Raw genomic sequence first — 18,228 nt, forward strand, 5'->3', positions numbered from 1 at the left:
CGGCCCCCTGCGTTCCTCGTGGGGCAACGTAGGATTGGATGATGGATGGATGGATAAATGCATGTGTCTGCCTTGCTCACACAGTGTTGGCTCCATACTGCACAGTCTTTTACAGCAAACAAACTGGTATATCTTCAATCCTCTGACCTAAGTTTATTTTGGAGGACCTCACTCCAGGTCATTTCATTTTAACTTTGTGGTGTTCTTCTATCATTCTGAACTTAATTATTCGGGCTATAAGAAGTGTTTATGACAGCTATGAAATGTTCATACAGCCTCCCTTATCAGAAGTTACAAATCATGTAGTTTACTACAGAGCTACCTGTACTTATTTGTAAATGGGGATTGATGTACAGCCTTCCTAATCAGCATCATTGCTAATGCATCGTAAGCATGTAATACACTAACATAGACACTGGACAATAAAAAATGGTGATGATCAGTGTAGTACATGTACTGTAATATAAAATTAACTAAATTGTAATTCCTTAATGTTATTATGCACATGAGTAAAGTATTATCATTACTGTTAAGTATGATGTCTTAGGTAGGCAGGGGCACTCACCATCCATTCACTTGAAGTAGTGCTGCTCTTGGGTTGCTGCCCTTTCATCTCTTCCTTCCTTCTTTCCTTACTTCCTCTTCTGTATATCTTCCTTTCATTCTTTCCTCTTCCTTCTGTCTACAGTGACTCTACACTGAGTGACAAGGCTAATGGTTTCCTGTACACTAGGAGACCATCTACTATGCTGGGTGGTAACTAGGCTATACTGTATAGCCAAAATTTGGTACCTGGTGGTTTAGTGGGTAACTAAGGTGCTCCAATTGGATTGAGCTGGTGCAGGTTTATATCCTAGGGGTGGCTGGGGTTTGTTGCTCACGTAATGCCAATCAGAGATGGTTGAGGCTGGTCATTCTCATCTTAAATGTCTGGACCAACTTGCCTAGCCCCGGGCTCCTACGCTCCTCATGGGGCAACAGTGGATTAGATGACGAATAAATGATGTCTAAGACTGTAAACTGCATGTTGTAGCCATGACAGACTACACAAGATCATACAGAGTTTATATTAGTCGGGGAATTCATCTCCTCAAAATTTTAGCATGATTTTGAGTTGTATGCATGGTCTTGATGTCAGTGTTCATAAGGTATTCATTTCTGGGATAAAAAGTTAGTATAAAACAATAACTCATAAATGCTAATGGTCAAACTCACAATCACATTATAATCCAGATTATGGATTCAACTGATATTAACCAGTCACTTTACTTTGGACATTTTTATTGATGCATACACGAAAAAGCTCAGCTTCGTGTTGCCGCTTGGGAACTTTAAGTGGCCTTGAATGCTGGGGTATCCTTCTTTCATGTGGATAGTGATGGCATTATAAAACTTAAATAGAAGTTCTCAGAGCCATGTCTTCTTTAGAATCTGGATACATACAGGCTACTAAGACAGTGGAGGAGATGCTTGACATCTACACATGTAAAAAATAATGAACTGTGATGGAGGATTAGTAACGCTGGCTAGTGGTGGCAGTTGTTCTGCTGGGCTCAGTCTTGAAGGAGTACTCTGACCCCTTATAATCACCGGGTTTGTACTGTGTATTGGTGTAGTGAATCTCAGGCATGTTGAGCTGCTTGGTCCAGTGACGTGTCCAGTACAACTCACCAGGAGGAGGCCGCATCTTCTCCACCTCCCGACATACAAATACACAGTATATAAGTGAGCCAAAGAGCACCATGAAGCCAAAGATGAGCATGCACAGGCCAATGTACCTGTTGGGAGAAATAAGTTGTTAATCTTGTACTGTATTTGTGACAGCATTAAATGTGAAATAAAAATTATCTATCTATCTATCTATTGCCAGACGCCTCAATCCCGTTTGGGGTGGCCACAAACAAATCGCCTCCAAGTCGCCCTGTCCCCCGCCATTTCACTCCCCTGCTTCCAACTCATACCCCCCTCTCTCATATACCTCTCCACCCCATCCCTCAATCTCATCCTCGGCCTCCCCCTCCCTCTTTCCCCCTCCACCTCACTCACATACACTCTCTTCGTCAGTCTTTCACCCTCCATCCTCTCCACATGGCCAAACCACCTCAGTGTGTTCCTCATAACGCTTCCTATCACATCCACATCAACACCACAACGCTCCTTTATATCCTCATTCGTCAGCCTGTCTTTCCATGTGACTCCACAGGCTCCTCTTAAATAACTCATTTCCACGGCTCTCACTCTAACTTGTGTCCTTCCAACAACGTCCAAGCTTCACTTCCGTACGTTAGAGTTGGTATCACAATACTGTCATGTAGTAACTTTTTCACTTCCATGCTCACTTCCCTGTTTCTTATCACTGCTTTCAAAGAACCAGCAACCTTTCTTCCCTGCTGTACCCTTTCAAGCACTTCACCCTCCAAACCTCCATCCTTACTCATCACGCTACCAAAGTACTTAAACGTACTCACATTTTCCAATTCCTCACCATCCAACCTCGCTGTACATTCACTGACTTCACCTCTCTCAAAGACCATCACTTTACTCTTCCCTACATTCACCTTTAGATTCCGTTTCTTACACACTCTCTCAAACTCATCCACCAAGCCTTGCAGCTCCCCTTCGTCTTCACTCAACAACACAGTATCATCTGCAAACAACAGTACAGGGAGTTTCCAAACACTATCCTCTCTCACCAGGGCCACTCCAGCATCCACTACCCTACCTTGTACCTCTTTTATTACCCCATCCATGTACAGATTGAACAACCATGGAGACATGACACATCCCTGTTTCAACCCAACTTTCAAAGAGAAAAATTCACTTAGTTCACCATCCACACGCACTGCAGCCTTTGCACCATCGTACATACTCTTCACAGCATTCAACAACTTCCCATCTACTCCATATATTCTTAACACTTTCCACAATCCTAGTCTATCCACCCTGTCATATGCTTTCTCCAAATCCATGAAAGCCGCATACAACTTCTTTCCCTTCTCTAGAAACTTTTCCACTAAAGATCTGAGAATGAATATCTGATCTACACAACCTCTTCCCTTCCTAAAGCCTCCCTGTTCTTCTCCAACTAATTTCTCTGTTCTTTCTCTAACTCTGTCAATAAGTATCCTACCATACACTTTTCCTATTATACTAAGAAGACAAATGCCCCTATGATTACCACACACTTCTTTTTCCCCTTTTCCTTTGTACAAGGGAATAATTATACCTGACTTCCAATCCTCCGGGACTCTACCTTCCTCCCAGGCCAATCTGCACATCTTCCACATCCATTCTACTACTATCTCTCCCCCATGCTTCAGCATTTCACCACACACTCCATCAATTCCTGGGGCTTTCCCTGATTTAACTTTCTTCATTGCTTCCACAACTTCTATCCTACTGATTTCTTCCTGTCTTCTCACCTCCCTCCTTCTCCCAGCCATTCCCCAGCCACTTATACTCGCATTACTTCCATCCTCCACGTTCAACAATTCCTTAAAGTGTTCTCTCCATCTGCTCACTTTTCTCCCTTCTCCATTAGTAATCTACCATTTTTATCTTTCACTCCCCTGCTAACTTCACTTCCACCCTGTCTTACTCTTTTCACCTCTTTCCAGAACATTTTCTTACAGTCCCTCCACTTTACACTCAAATTCCTTCCAAATTCCTCATCCACTCTCTTCTTACTCTCTCTTACTAATCTTTTCACCTCTCTCTTTCTTTCTACATATAACTCTCTCTTCCGCCTCTCAACTTCTTCCACGCCCCTATTTCTCATCCATTCATTGTATGCTTTCTTCTTTTGTGCCACAGCCCATTTCATTTCACCTCTTCAGTCCACCACGCTGTTCCTTGCACCCCCCTCCATCTTCTCTCTTCCTTCCACACACCACATCACATGCTGCACATATTTCTTCTGTAAATATTCTACACACACAACTTCCACGTACCCCAACTGCTCCAATAATTATTTGCCCAATCGTTCCTCCACTTCTCTCTCTTATACTCTGCCTTTTTCTCATCCTCTTGTAACCTTTCCACTCTCCTTGCAACTACTCCTTCCTCTCGTCTTTCCCTTCTTCTATTCCTCCATCTTACTTGAACTTTAATTCTGGCCACCACCAAGTAGTGGTCAGAAAGTCCACTCCCCCAACCTCTATAAACTCTTGCATCCAATATACATCTTCGCATCCTTTCATCCACACACACATAATCAATCATTGCCTTCCTTTCACTCAGTACACCACCCACCCTTCTCATCACTCGCCATGTATACCTGTGGATCATTTTATGCCTGAAGAGGGTATTAGCTATCACCAACCCCCTCCCAGCACAAATGTCCACTAACGCACTCCCATTCTCATCTACCTCAGCAGGCACACCCCACTCACCAACTATTCCATCCACCTTCACATTCCCAACTTTACCATTCATATCACCAATCAAAAACACTCTCTCATTCCTTCCAAACTTTTCCATGCACACTTCTACATTTGTCCAGAACTCTTCTCTCACTCTTCTAGCACGATCTTGCGTTGGCGCATACACACACACAATCGCCCAAATTTGTATTCCAGCTTTCAACTTTACCCACACAATCCTTGATCCAACTGATCCATACTGTCTTATGCTCCTCTTCCATCTTTTACTCACAACTATACATACTCCTTCCTTTGCCCTCTCATTCTCACCTACTCCTGCACATATACCCCATCCATACTCCCATTCTCTCACACTTTCTCCTCTCCATTTTGTTTCAGTTATTCCACATACATCCACTTTCGCATCCTCAAGCACCTGGACAATCTCTCTCTCTTTCACCTCATCATTTGCTCCCCTTACATTCCAAGTTCCAATTGCAATGTCCTTTGTCCGGTCCTTGGTCGTCAACGTTTGGTCAGTCCTTGTCCGAGGCTTCTTGTTTGTTTTTTTAGTTAGTTGTTTTCTGGGGAGGGGCACTAACCCTCCGCCAACCCTTTTAGTCGCCTTTTACGACAAGCAGGGATTCTGGGGGAGTATTCTTGAAAACCCCCCCCTACCCCCAGGAGGTAATAAAAATTATGTAAAGGCTTATATTTAGCATGTTTACTGTTTCTGTGGTGTCTCTATATTCTCTACATTGTATGATTAATGAACATAAAATAAAGATGTACAGTCATCAAAAGTACTGTACAGTGGTTCCCAAGGTTATGTGCATCCAACATACGTAGATTGTTTGTACACACGCGACCGACTGTGACCAAAATCCCATTTACTCAACACCAATTTAGCAAGCACAGGCCGAGCCTGGTGCAAAATCTCCCTGACACTTCAAATCTGGTGCAGTGTGTCATCATGGTATGCATCACACCGCCCCTACTTCAGTCCAACTAGCATGTGGAGTTGTTTTTGCATGCTGTGGTCATGAGTGTTAACTCATGCAATGGATGCCCTGGTGTGTGTTCACATAGTGTTCAATGTGTGCTTTTGTGAATCCTTGAGAGTTAATGGCACAGGCAGGTGCAGAACCATGTCTGAGGCATGCGACCTTAATACTTGCTACAAAGAAGGAAATGTACCTGTAGCTCATAACCATAAACAAACTGTCAGTGTGGCTCAGGTTTTTGGGGTTAACAAGTCAACAGTCTGCACAGTAAGAATGAACAGTGAAGAGTTAAGAGCTTGCAGTGTGTCTTAGCTTATATGGAAGTGGTGGTAGAAGTCCAGTGAAAGACCGTGGTTGTGCTGTAAAGACAAGAAAATTCTTATTATAGTAAACCCTGTGAATACGCCACTAAAGGGTTAACCTATGGTACCGTATAAGCAGAGTCCATGCATGTGGAGATCCACATCGTATTATAAAATCTATTGTATTAACCAACCCTCTGGCCTGATGCAAACTTGCAAACTAGTCTACTCAAGGCAGTCTTTGACCCTGACTAGGCAACTGTACAAATATGCTTCCTTAGGGCATAACCTGCTGTAGAGAAGTAAAGAAAACAGAGAAGAGTGAGATTCAAAAGGGTTAAATCAATTTAAAAAGTGGGAGAAACTCACCATGTTTGATTCCAATTTGCCTGCTTAAAGCTTTCATGACCTCAATTAGACTACAGATATTGTAAGAAAAGAAGACGTGTGACAGACATTGAAAAGGTATAAAGAAATAATAACATGGGGGAAAAACTAACTGCACAGGCCATTTTAATTGTCAGCGACCTCTCTCCTGAGCACCACTGTGCAAGCAGCATACTTTTTCTATGAACATCTTTGATTTATTTTATTTTTTTGCACATGCAAGGAAATTCCATGGGCAAATATGAATTGGAGCAGATGGGGGACATGGAAGGTGTGTGCAGGATATTTACAGAAGAAATATGTGCAGCATGTGATGTGGTGTGTGGGAGGAAGAGAAGACGGAGGAGGGTGCAAGGAACAGCGTGGTGGACTGAAGAGGTGAAACAGGCTGTGGCACAAAAGAAGAAAGCATACAATGAATGGATGAGAAATAGGGGCATGGAAGAAGTTGAGAGATGGAAGAGAGAGTTATATGCAGAAAGAAAGAGGTGAAAAGATTAGTAAGAGAGAGTAAGAAGAGAGTGGATGTGGAATCTGGAAGGAATTTGAGTGTAAAGTGGAGGGACTGTAAGAAAATGTTTTGGAAAGAGGTGAAGAGAGTAAGACAGGGTGGAAGTGAGGTTAGCAGGGGAGTGAAAGATAAAAACGGTAGATTACTAGTGGAGAAGGAAGAAAAAGTGAGCAGATGGAGAGAACACTTTAAGGAACTGTTGAACATAAAGGATGGAAGTAATGCAAGTATAAGTGGCTGGGGAATGGCTGGGAGAAGAAGGGAGATGAGAAGACAGGAAGAAATCAGTAGGATAGAAGTTGTGGAAGCAATGAAGAAAGTTAAATTGGGGAAAGCCCCAGGAATTGATTGAGTGTGTGGTGAAATGCTGAAGCATGGGGGAGAGATAGTAGTAAAGTGGATGTGGAAGATGTGCAGATTGGCCTGGGAGAAAGGTAGAGTCCCGGAGAATTGGAAGTCAGGTATAATTATTCCCTTGTACAAAGGAAGAGCTTATAGAGGTTGGGGGAGTGGACTTTCTGACCATTACTTGGTGGTGGCCAGAATTAGGATCCAAGTAAGATGGACGAACAGAAGAAGGGAAAGACGAGAGGAAGGAGTAGTTGCAAGGAGAGTTGAAAGGTTACAAGAGGATGAGAAAAAGGCAGAGTATAAGAGAGAAGTGGAGGAACGATTGGGCAAATATGAATTGGAGCAGATGGGGGATGTGGAAGGTGTGTGCAGGTTATTTACAGAAGAAATACGTGCAGCATGTGATGTGGTGTGTGGGAGGAAGAGAAGACGGAGGGGGGTGCAGGGAACAGCGTGGTGGACTGAAGAGGTGAGACAGGCTGTGGCACAAAAGAAGAAAGCATACAATGAATGGATGAGAAATAGGGGCGTGGAAGAAGTTGAGAGTTGGAAGAGAGAGTTATATGTAGAAAGAAAGAGAGAGGTGAAAAGATTAGTAAGAGAGAGTAAGAAGAGAGTGGATGAGGAATTTGGAAGGAATTTGAGTGTAAAGTGGAGGGACTGTAAAAAAATGTTCTGGAAAAAGGTGAAGAGAGTAAGACAGGGTGGAAGTGAGGTCAGAAGGGGAGTGAAAGATAAAGATGGTAGATTACTAGTGGAGAAGGGAGAAAAAGTGAGCAGATGGAGAGATCACTTTAAGGAATTGTTGAACATACAGGATGGAAGTAATGCGAGTATAAGTGGCTGGGGAATGGCTGGGAGAAGGAGGGAGATGAGAAGACAGGAAGAAATCAGTAGGATAGAAGTTGTGGAAGCAATGAAGAAAGTTAAATTGGGGAAAGCCCCAGGAATTGATTGAGTGTGTGGTGAAATGCTGAAGCATGGGGGAAAAATAGTAGTAGAATGGATGTAGAAGATGTGCAGATTGGCTTGGGAGGAAGGTAGAGCCCCGGAGGATTGGAAGTCAGGTATAATTATTCCCTTGTACAAAGGAAAAGGGGAAAAAGAAGTGTGTGGTATTCATAGGGACATTTGTCTTCTTAGTATAATAGGAAAAGTGTATGGTAGGATACTTATTGGGAGAGTTAGAGAAAGAACAGAGGAATTGGTTGGAGAAGAACAGGGAGGCTTTAGGAAGGGAAGAGGTTGTGTAGATCAGATATTCATTCTTATATCTTTAGTGGAAAAGTTTCTAGAGAAGGGAAAGAAGTTGTATGCGGCTTTCATGGACTTGGAGAAAGCATATGACAGGGTGGATAGACAAGGATTGTGGAAAGTATTAAGAATATATGGAGTAGATGGGAAGTTGTTGAATGCTGTGAAGAGTATGTACAGTATGATGGTGCTAAGGCTGCAGTTCGTGTGGATGGTGAACTAAGTGAATTTTTCTCTTTGAAGGTTGGGCTGAAACAGGGATGTGTCATGTCTCCATGGTTGTTCAATCTGTACATGGATGGGGTAATACAAGAGGTACAAGGTAGGGTAGTGGATGTTGGAGTGGCCCTGGTGAGAGAGGATAGTGTTTGGAAACTCCCTGTACTGTTGTTTGCAGATGATACTGTGTTGTTGAGTGAAGATGAAGGGGAGCTGCAAGGCTTGGTGGATGAGTTTGGGAGAGTGTGTAAGAAACGGAATCTAAAGGTGAATGTAGGGAAGAGTAAAGTGATGGTCTTTGAGAGAGGTGAAGTCAGTGAATGTACAGCGAGGTTGGATGGTGAGGAATTGGAAAATGTGAGTACGTTTAAATACTTGGGTAGTGTGATGAGTAAGGATGGAGGTTTGGAGGGTGAAGTGCTTGAAAGGGTACAGCAGGGAAGAAAGGTTGCTGGTTCTTTGAAAGCAGTGATAAGAAACAGGGAAGTGAGCATGAAGGTGAAAAAGTTACTTCATGACAGTATTGTGATACCAACTCTAACGTATGGAAGTGAAGCTTGGACGTTGTTGGAAGGACACAAGTCAAGAGTGAGAGCAGTGGAAATGAGTTATTTAAGAGAAACCTGTGGAGTCACATGGAGAGACAGACTGACGAATGAGGATATAAAGGAGCGTTGTGGTGTGGATGTGGATGTGATAGGGAGCGTTATGAGGAACACACTGAGGTGGTTTGGCCATGTGGAGAGGATGGAGGGTGAGAGGCTGACAAAGGGAGTGTATGTGAGTGAGGTGGAGGGGGTAAGAGGGAGGGGGAGGCTGAGGATGAGATGGAGGGATGGAGTGGAGAGGTATATGAGAGAGGGGGGGTGTGAGTTGGGAGCAGGGCAGTGAAATGGCGGGGGACAGGGCGACGTGGAGGCGATTTGTTTGTGGCCACCCCAAACGGTATTGAGGCGTCTGGCAATAGATAGATAGATAGACAAAGGAAAAGGGAAAAAAGAAGTGTGTGGTAATCATAGGGGCATTTGTCTTCTTAGTATAATAGGAAAAGTGTATGGTAGGATACTTATTGACAGAGTTAGAGAAAGAACAGAGGAATTAGTTGGAGAAGAACAGGGAGGCTTTAGGAAGGGAAGAGGTTGTGTAGATCAGATATTCATTCTTAGATCTTTAGTGGAAAAGTTTCTAGAGAAGAGAAAGAAGTTGTATGCAGCCTTCATGAATTTGGAGAAAGCATATGACAGGGTGGATAGACAAGGATTGTGGAAAGTATAAAGAATATATGGAGTAGATGGGAAGTTGTTGAATGCTGTGAAGAGTATGTATGATGGTGCTAAGGCTGCAGTGCGTGTGGATGGTGAACTAAGTGAATTTTTCTCTTTGAAGGTTGAGTTGAAACAGGGATGTCATGTCTCCATGGTTGTTCAATCTGTACATGGATGGGGTAATACAAGAGGTACAAGGTAGGGTAGTGGATGTTGGAGTGGCCCTGGTAAGAGAGGATAGTGTTTGGAAACTCCCTGTACTGTTGTTTGCAGATGATACTGTGTTGTTGAGTGAAGACGAAGGGGAGCTGCAAGGCTTGGTGGATGAGTTTGGGAGAGTGTGTAAGAAACGGAATCTAAAGGTGAATGTAGGGAAGAGTAAAGTGCTGGTCTTTGAGAGAGGTGAAGTCAGTGAATGTACAGCGAGGTTGGATTGTGAGGAATTGGAAAATGTGAGTATGTTTAAGTACTTGGGTAGTGTGATGAGTAAGGATGGAGGTTTGGAGGGTGAAGTGCTTGAAAGGGTACAGCAGGGAAGAAAGGTTGCTGGTTCTTTGAAAGCAATGAAGTGAGCATGGATGTGAAAAAGTTACTACATGACAGTATTGTGATAAGAACTCTAACATATGGAAGTGAAGCTTGGACATTGTTGGAAGGACGCAAGTCAAGAGTGAGAGCAGTGGAAATGAGTTATTTAAGAGGAGCCTGTGGAGTCACATGGAGAGACAGGCTGATGAATGAGGATATAAAGGAGTGTTGTGGTGTGGATGTGGATGTGATAGGAAGCGTTATGAGGAACACACTGAGGTGGTTTGGCCATGTGGAGAGGATGGAGGGTGAGAGACTGACAAAGAAAGTGTATGTGAGTGATGTGGAGGGGGGAAGAGGGAGGGGGAGGCCTAGGATGAGATGGAGGGATGGGGTGGAGAGGTATATGAGAGAGAGGGGTGTGAGTTGGGAGCAGGGAAGTGAAATGGCGGGGGACAGGACGATGTGGAAGCGATTTGTTTGTGACTACCCCAAACGGGATTAAGGCGTCTGGCAATAGGTAGATAGATAGATGATTCTACACATCGTACCTGGATAGTTTACTGTAAATATATGTGTGAACATGAGCATAACCTACCAGTCAACAACAATGAATTATGTAAGAAGGCAAAGGAAATCTATGTCAAAGTGGCTAGAGTTCTTTGCATGCAATGAGTGGTTGAATAGGTTTGTGCAGTGGCAGGGGTATCACCACAGAAGAGTGCATGGTGAGCCTTCTAATACTGATGTTGAAGCCTCAGATTCCTTTCCTCATGTGTTGAAAAAAAGTACCAGAAGAAGGTGGCTGCAAAAGCCCAGGTCTTTAAGATGGACAAGACCGGAATTTTGGAAACACCTTCCTTCTTTTACATTGCTAACACAAGAGTAGAGGCAAGCATTGTGCATTAGCAACACAGGTGACTGTGGGCTCAGGTCACTTGTTATTCACTACATTGTCTGTCCCATGTTGTCTGTGGGTGTAAATCTGCAGCTGCTGGGAATACACTGGGAGCAAAGGATGGTCCACAATTTCACTGATCACAATGTGGTCTGGCGAGATGGTACATTACTAATGGCAGAATCTATTGCAAGGTTATCCTGACTTTGGATACCTAGGATGCCTACCTAGTCAGTAGGTGCTGGAGTGGTATGGCTTCATGTGGTGGTACCGAGTTAACAGGCTGCTCTGCTGCCCAGATATACAATTGTCCCTCAACTCTATCTTTGTTTCCCAAGAGGAGGAGGATGGATTGCAGGAGAGGGGCACTTTCTGCCTGCAGTCCACTGGGTTCACATCCACATGAGCCTGGAGCTGCAACTACTACTGTACTGTCTAGTCAGTAGTCTTCCTGCTGTGGAGATCATGTTCTTGCGACTCAGCACCAGAGCCAAGATCCAATGCCATACTCGGGAAATCAAAGTGATTGTTTTAAAAGGCTTTGCTTCAAGAGCATGTGTGAACAGCTACTCAGGTAATTGACAAGAGGTAGAGCTACATGACCTGGAAGAGAAAGATTAGATAGGAGTGAAGATGGACCTTGCCAGTATGAAAGTGGAGATCAAGTGGCAAACACCAGTGCAGACCCTGACAAAGTTCTGGAATAGTTTCAGTCAAAAGAACACCTTCAACTTCGTCCAGGCCTCGATTAATGGAACGATGGAGTCAGCTCACCAAGAATGGCACATTCCTCCCACCACTCCCACCGAACTGCCCATCCCATCCTAGAGGTGCTTTCAGTTGCTGCTGGAGCCACACCCACCATCCCAAGGGAAGCCTTTGCTTTGATCACCCGGGAGGCTGTGAATGAATTGCTGGAGTCTGGTCTTGCCATGACTGTCAATAAGCTCATTGAGAGAAGAAACTCAACCTGCTCAGGAAGTGGTAGTGGCTGCAAAAGTACCACCAGAACGACCAGACTTGGTGTTGCAAAAGGAGCTTAATGAATTTCTCTAAATCATCAGGGAATCCTAGGACAGGGTAATGAATATGTGCAGCATGACAGAATCAACAAGAGATGCCAGCAACTCATTACAACCTAACTCCCACCACTAGTACATCGAGTTCCACCCTCTTATCACCACAAGAGACAGGAGACCAACCATCCTCTGCAGTACAAGGCTCCTCAGACCCTGCCGCCAGTGACTTGAAATGGTTTTCTACCACTTCCACAGCTTAATGGAGGTACAGAGGAATTGTGTTTTGGACAGGAAGGTGCTGGAAAGATGCCTTGGTGCAGTGGCACTGATATAGCTTGGAAGCCCTGCTGCTCAGTTATTCAAATTCCCTCAACTCCTTGCCTATCCCCCAAAATGATGATGATGATGAAATGTTCGAGAATGTCAACTTCAGTCTACAGTCTATTGAGTTCATGATTTAGGTGAACCTGGGACTACTATTACTACTACTACTACTAAAGGTATGACTGCTACTACTACTACTACTACTATTACTACTGCCACTACTACCACTACTACAACTACTACTACTACTACTACAGAGGAGTTGGAGACTAGTCTCAGCATCAATTCCTTTGTTTCAAATTCCTCCCCCCACCCTTTCAACACCAAGCAAGTCATCAGTGTCTGTCAAAGTAGGTAGCTACCACAGCTTGTTGCATTCAGTTATCTCTTACCATTTACCTCTGATTAGATGTATGTCTTAAAAAAAAATTAACAGTATGCAAGCTGAAGCCATATATGATGCTTAGGGAAGAGGTGGGGGTAAGGCTTGAGTTGTGGTTAGCACATTAGCTTTGAGTTAAATAGTCCGAGTTGCTCAGATTCTGTGCATGTGAGATGGCAGATTAACACATTAGCTGCACAAATGGGTGTACCACTGTACCTGTACAACCTAAATTATGTAAAAAAAAACAAAAACAAAAAAAGTTGAAATGGTATTGGAAATAAAAATCACATTATCACCAAGGCAACATGAATAATTTACTGTACAGTACCAAAGTCAGTCCTCACAATGGCTAACATTTGTGAAAGCAAAACGATGCTTCAAGTAAAACAACTTTAAGTAAGACATGCATGTGATTCATAAATCAGATTAAAAGGACAAGAACACTCATTACTGATTTCAAAAACTGCACAAAGAATAATGAGCAACTTTGCTTGAAGGAGAGGAGTTAATTCATCAAGAACTCAGTAATGAAACAACATCATGTGAAACAGATTTTACCAAGACTGACTAACTGAAACTGTGGAAGAATGAAAACATCCCATAGATTCACATGAGGTTTACATAAATCCAATAGATGCACAGAAATATATGCAGTAGCCAATACTAAAAATTGGTTCTCTACACAAGGGCTTCTGCTGTTTAATTTTAATGAAATGGTCATTACTAAAGAAACCTGGATGTATCACCGTTTGTGTACACCCCTTCATGCCTTCCTGAAATCACAAAATAAATTATGGAAAGAAAAATGCTGGAGAACTACATTAAAAAGAAAACTGAATACAAGTAAGTGACCATCCAGAGGGAAATATACAGACCCATAATAGTCAATCCTTAACTTACCAGACAAAGGCTGGATCGTACAATTGCAGCACGACAACAAAGCCTAGTGTGATGAGCAGGAGGCCCAGGTTGAGGAGAACCATGAGGCAGCAGACACTCTTGGTGTTTGGGCAGCAGGGGTGTGGGGCCGTCATTGTCTCCATCACCAGCTTCCCGCCCCTTGTTGTCTTTGTCTTCACCTTAACACGATCACTTTGTGCACCGGTGCTTCGGTATGTGTATTGACTGTGGGACAATGACTAAATTAGTTAGGGATTATCAATTCCAACAGTCTTTCTGTTGCACAACATGTGTGTTTAGTTCTCTGAGGGTAATGGACATCATACTTGATTTCAGATCTACAGTAAGTACATAAACAATTCATGGAGGTGAGGTCAGCATCTTTAATTTCTCTACGCGCTGTTCATATTTCCAAAAACATCTGAAAGGATCGTGAAAAAAAAAAAAAATGAAAACAACTCAATTTAAGTGAGTCTTATCTTAGATAATTATAGTAAAATATCCTTACCATACAAAAGTTCTTAATACTAAACCTCCAAAGATATTTGCAGGGACACAAGAAGGAAAAAGAGGTTACTTAGCAAGAATCCTCTCCCCTTCTTTCATCCCTAAGAGAATAGCAGGCAGTACTATGTACCGTGTATTGCAAATAGTGGGCAGTTTATATTTTTGCATACATACTCTAATAAGATGAAAAAATATTAAGGCATTCACTCCCTCCCCATCCTCAGTAAAATAGGCTACACTCTAGTGTACTTTCTCTTCTTCAAAGTCTGAGTGTACCAGGTCCTGGTTGTTTAACTAGTAAAAAACCCCTTCGTTCAATCCTATATATGCCCCTAACACCAGTTACTACTACTCAGTGATGTAACTAGAGGCATGGCCAGGGTGCCACTGGCCTTCTGTAAAACATGCCTGGTCACCCCAGACTGCTGGGAGAATTCGCTTCAAACAGCTTTTCATCAGTCACTCCAAAATTAAAGCTGGCCACCTCAGTTTAAAATTTTAACTATGCCCCTGCTACTGCTCCTCACCTGATTTCTGAGTGTGGCCGCTGACCCATTCTAGTGGTGGCATAAATCTCGGAGGCAGCCCGTGATGCTGCCCGCCGCTCCTCCTCCAGCTGCTGTGGGCTGATCACTGCCTCATTCCTCACTGTGAACTCACTTTCAGCTCTTTCGCTTGGGGCACGTTCATGTTCCAGCCCAGGGTTATAGTACACCTGCAGGGATAGTACAGTACCTGTTAGTCTGTGTAATCATCACTGTCACCATCATCATCATCAGCTACAATTTTATAACTTAGTTTCCTATCAGTAAATGAGGCAGAAGGATTCAATAATAGAAAAAGGATCATCAAGTATCTGTGTGAGTAGTGTTATCAGTGTCCAGTGAAATAAGTCATACATCCACTCACTCACTGTTCAAGCATTTGAAATTCACAGTTCCACTGCATTTCCACACAGAAAATGACTCATATCTTGCTCTCATGTTCCTGAACTTCAATCTTCTAAATTCTCTACTCTCTGTCTTCAGCTGTCCTGTCATTTTTCTTTGACTAAGTAAGTACTGTGTACTTATCCCTTACTTCTGTTATTAAAAATTCTTCGATATCTTACATGTAAGATGGAACACATCCTGTCAATTTCTCCTTTCTCTGAAATCTCTGTTTTGAGTGATCTCAATGTTCACCACGACCTTTGGTCTCCTCTCCTTTCACTGATCCACCTGTTGAACAAGCCTACATCTTTTCAATCCTTAATGACCTAGAGCAACTTGTACAGCACCCTACCTGTATCCCTGACTGCCTTGGAGAGAGTTCCAACATACTTGACCTTTTCCTTACAACTCATCCTTCTGCTTACACTATTAATCTTTTCTCTCCGTTGGGCTCCTCCAATTACAACTCTATCACCTTAACCTGTCCTATAGCTTCAGCAAGGCCTGTGGACCCTCCCAAAAAGTGGCGGTTGTGCACTTTCGAGCTGCTGATTAGGAGGCCCTCAGGCAGTGCCACTTTGATTTGCTGTGGAATGATTATCACATCCATGATCCATGGCCGAGAGCCATCTGAGTGTGCCTTGTGCATTACAGTGGTTATTCTCTCTCCGGCATGAAAGCAAACATCCCTTTCTCTATCTTCTGATCAATGAAAAAAAAAAAAAAAGTTTAATCACGCTTGTTCTAATGCTGTCCACAAGAAGAAGACCTACAAATGGTACTGGAGCCAACCCATCCCTAAATCTCATCTCTTATATTTCTGGCCGGAACCGTGCTGTCTTCGCTCTGCTAAAAATGATTTCATTTGTACTAAATGTTCTAATTCTCCAACTCAGAGTCTTTCTGTTCCTTCTGACACCTTGGCAAAAACTTTTCTAACAACTTTACTTCGTCATCCATCCCTCATTTTTTCAGCTCATACTTATTTCCGTAGCTGTTTCCTCTATTATAAATCTGTCTATTGCCAGACGCCTTAATCCCGCAAGGGGTGGCCACAAACAAATCGCCTCCATGTCGCCCTATCCCTGGCCATTTCATTTCTCTGCTCCCAGCTCACACCCCCCTCTCTCATATACCTCTCCACTCCATCCCTCCATCTCATCATTGGCCTCCCCCTCCTTCTTCCCACCTCCACCTCACTCACATACACTCTCGTCGTCAGTCTCTCAGTTCATCCTCTCCACATGGCCAAACCACCTCAGTGTGTTTCTCCTAACGCTTCCTATCACATCCACATCAACACCAAAACGCTCCTTCATTTCCTCGTAAGTCTGTCTCTCTCCATGTGACTCCACAGGCTGCTCTCAAATAACTCACTTCCACTGCCCTCACTCTTGACTTCTGTCCCTCCAACACGGTCCAAGCTTCACTTCCATACGTTAGAGTTGGTACGGTACCACAATACTGTCATGTAGTAGCTTTAGCTTTTGCACTTCCATGCTCACTTCCCTGTTTCTTATCACTGCTTTCAAGGAACCGGCAACTTTTCTTCCCTGTTGTACCTTTTCAAGCACTTCACCCTCTAAACTTCCATCCTCATTCATCACACTACCCAAGTACTTAACTGCACTCGCATTTTCTGTTTCCTCCTCATCCAACCTCACCGAATATTCCTGACTTCACTTCTCTCGAAGACCATGGTTTTACTCTTCCCTACATTTACATTTAGATTCCGTTTCTCACACACTCTCCCAGATTCATCCACCAAGCCTTGGAGCTCCCCTTCGTCTTCATTTAACAACACAGTATCATCAGCAAACAATAGTACAGGGAGTTTCCAAACACTGCCCTCTCACTTGGGCTGCTTTAACATCCACTGCCTTACCTTGTATCTCATTTATAACCCCATCCATATACAGATTGAAGAACCATGGAGACTTGACACATCCTTGTTTCAATTCAACCCCACAAGCACTGTAGCCTTAGCACCCTCATACATATTCTTCACGGCCTTCAACAACTTCCCATCTACTCCAAATATTCTTAATACTTTCCATAATCATTGTCTATCCACCTTGTCATATGCTTTCTCCAAATCCTTGAAGGCTGCATACAGCTTCTTTCCCTTCTCTAGAAACTTTTCCACTAAAGATCTAAGAATGAATATCTGATCTACACAACCTCTTCCCTTTCTTAAACTTCCCTGTTCTTCTCCAACTAATTCCTCTGTTATTTCCTTAACTTTGTCAGTAAGTATCCAACCATATACTTTTCCTATTACACTAAGAAGACAAATGCCCCGATGATTACCACACACTTCTTTTTCCCTTTTTCCTTTGTACAGGGGAATAATAGTACCTAACTTCCAATCTCCCGGGACTCTACCTTCCTCCCAGGCCAATCCGCACATCCTCCTTATCCATTCTACTACTATCTTTCCTCCATGCTTCAGCATTTCACCACACACACCATCAATTCCTGGGGCTTTCCCCATTTTAACTTTCTTCATTGCGTCCACAACTTCCATTCTACTGATTTCTTCCTCTCTTCTCACATCCCTCCGTCTCCCAGCCATTCCCCAGCTACTTATACTTGCATTACTTTCATTCTCAATGTTCAATAATTCCTTAAAGTGTTCTCTCCTTCTGCTCACTATTTTCTCCCTTCTCCACTAGTAATCTACCTAAAATGCAGTATAGTGCCACAGGAGGCGCCCCAACACCCCCACAAGGAGCCCACAGAGGAGCAACGACAGCGCACCAGGACTTGGAGCGACAACGACATAAGTCTGCCCGGGCCGCGCGCTCCTATGACCCAGAGCTCGCCCGCCACCACCATAGCAGGAATACCAGACTACCTTCCGGGCGAGCCTTCCCCAACCAGCTTTGGGGTGGAGCTGTTTCTCCAGCTCCTGCCAGCACCCCTGAGACGGCCTGTAACCATTCAACCCTCCTGAAGGAGACTACCTGTAGCCGCTCCCGCCTTCGTCAGGAGATGGCCTGTAGCCACTCTGATGGTGTCTTTCTCAAGACGACCTGTAGCTGCTCAACCCTCCTGAAGGAGACGGCCTGTAGCCGCTCT

At 43.6% G+C, this 18,228-nt stretch overlaps 1 protein-coding gene across 1 annotated transcript in view; it reads right to left on the reverse strand.

Moving 5' to 3' along the window:
* Nucleotides 1-1,513: 1,513 nt before the first annotated feature.
* LOC145392856 (uncharacterized) overlaps nt 1,514-18,228 on the reverse strand; it is a 32,870-nt gene continuing 16,155 nt past the window's right edge. The window contains exons 2-4 of the mRNA XM_080267141.1: nt 14,743-14,930; nt 13,709-13,933; nt 1,514-1,778 (exon numbers count right to left, since the gene is read on the reverse strand). Coding sequence (XP_080123267.1) covers nt 1,514-1,778; nt 13,709-13,933; nt 14,743-14,930 — 678 coding nt within the window. The remainder of the gene's footprint in view (nt 1,779-13,708; nt 13,934-14,742; nt 14,931-18,228) is intronic.

Source organism: Coenobita brevimanus, chromosome 23, assembly GCF_032717465.1.
Source record: "Coenobita brevimanus isolate Jiangsu-jjx chromosome 23, ASM3271746v2, whole genome shotgun sequence".
NCBI lineage: Eukaryota > Metazoa > Arthropoda > Malacostraca > Decapoda > Coenobitidae > Coenobita > Coenobita brevimanus.